This window comes from Amphiura filiformis, chromosome 2 (assembly GCF_039555335.1).
Source record: "Amphiura filiformis chromosome 2, Afil_fr2py, whole genome shotgun sequence".
NCBI classification, from domain to species: Eukaryota; Metazoa; Echinodermata; class Ophiuroidea; order Amphilepidida; family Amphiuridae; genus Amphiura; species Amphiura filiformis.
The window spans coordinates 5,865,822-5,867,680 of NC_092629.1; the positions used below are offsets into that span (position 1 = coordinate 5,865,822).

Sequence of the window (1,859 nt, forward strand, 5' to 3'; positions counted from 1 at the left end):
GGTTGAGGTCTGGACTGATGGCAGGCAATTCAAATCTCTCTATTCCCATATTCTGTAGGTATTCGTTGACTACCCTGGCTCGGTGGGGGAAGCGCTGTCATCTTGGCCGGGAGGATTGCATTAGGTCCCAGATTGTGAAGATATGGGATTGCAGCTTGCAATGGTTAATTTGGCACATTCTGTTAAGGACCCCACTACATTCACAAGATGTGTACTCAGCCATGAAAAGGGTGATTGTTTCAAATTTGGTGTCATTGTAAAAGGGAATAATGTAGCTATCCATTGATATGCAACACAGTATGAACATGCTACAAATAATCTGAGATATAGATGCTTGAAAAAACTTTCCAAACTTTTGTTGAGGAGTTTATTATTATTGTTATGAGTTTGTTAAAGTACCAATGTATAAAGACCTCTTTCTCAACCTTCAAATCCTTCAATTTTCAATTTGGACGACGTACCCATACACACTTCTGCCAAAGGCACACGGCTTTATCCAACATATTTTAATGAGCTGATCAAAGTTTAGATCCAAAATTTAAATAAAGTGTGTATTGCTCTTAAAGTTCCAAAGTCATGGTTGGTCGGTACTTTTTAATATGTTGCCATATTAAAATAGTTCTGGACAAAATACAATGGTAAACAGTGACTTTGTCAGGCTAGTTTTTTCTAATCTGTTAGAATTACATTACAGAATGAATTTGAATTACAAGCACTCACTGAGCAGCAATACTTTCCCACTAAGCTTTTAATTCGATAAGCTGATTATATATTTGTTTTCATTAATTTGGAAGACATTCTTTGATATATTACTGAGCTCAATCATCTGAAATTACTGGAGCGTGAGCCACCCAGGCTGGTGGCTCAGCATAGTATTTTATTAACAGAAGGTTTCCTCCAAATTCATTTCCTAATGGTGTAGTACAGATTAAACACGGATAAAATTGTTTACGAATTTAATACTAAATATATGGAAATTAAAACAAGAAAAATATTTGTTACACTTTAAGGTCGGTCGTTAAGGGTTATACAACCTTTTTAGACCATATTCAGATATCATTAAAAACCCAATCTAATACTGTATAGTATTTTTACTTCTTTACACATTTTACCAAATTAACGGTGAACGCCAACCTGTTAGCAGAAGAAAAGAAGGATAAACATAGTTTAATGACGCAGAATGTTTAATATATCGATCTGCCTCATAAACTTAAGGTAGCAATACACTCCTTGATAGATTTGTGACTATTTGTGCATTTTACTCAAAAAATAATTAAACACTAGTAACAAAAGGTATGTATATTATAGGGCAAGAAATCCAGTTACTACGCTGGAATTCAGTGACTCAAGACGAGCGGTACGTTATTTATGACAGGAAAAGAGGAACCGCTAGAATGTATCTCATTTCTTAACATATATATATAATGAACCATTTATCTTGAATTTATCACTGCAATTCCAGTGAAGTAATTGGATTCCCTGCCCCTATAATATACATAACGTTTTTGACCAGTATGTAGTTATTTTTGGAGAAAAATGCAAAAGTAGTCACAAAATTAATCAGGTGGTGTTGTACCACCTGAAGTTCATGTTTTAGCATAGGTTCTTTTCAAATTTTTAATTAATGTGAGTATCTTTTTAAAATATTTGTTAAATATAAGATATAATGATGTTGATCATAATATGTCCTAAGCTGTTATTATTTTGTGTAAAAAAACTAGATCTTACAGAGTTTACCTACCTTCTACGTTCTCATCTTTCAGACTTGAAATATGCTTCTTCTATCGTATAACAATCGACTGAGGACCCTGATAAAAAGAATTCCATGCCAAAGATATTTTAAAACCCATTTGGTCATT

The 1,859-nt window shown here is 33.6% G+C and overlaps 1 protein-coding gene across 1 annotated transcript in view; it reads right to left on the reverse strand.

The window, feature by feature from the left end:
* Window positions 1–363: 363 nt before the first annotated feature.
* The window catches only part of LOC140137920 (extracellular matrix protein 3-like), a 17,963-nt gene continuing 16,467 nt past the window's right edge, over window positions 364–1,859 (reverse strand). Inside the window, exons 10-11 of the mRNA XM_072159728.1 lie at window positions 1,742–1,808; window positions 364–1,134 (exon numbers count right to left, since the gene is read on the reverse strand). Coding sequence (XP_072015829.1) covers window positions 1,782–1,808 — 27 coding nt within the window. The 3' untranslated portion in view covers window positions 364–1,134; window positions 1,742–1,781. The remainder of the gene's footprint in view (window positions 1,135–1,741; window positions 1,809–1,859) is intronic.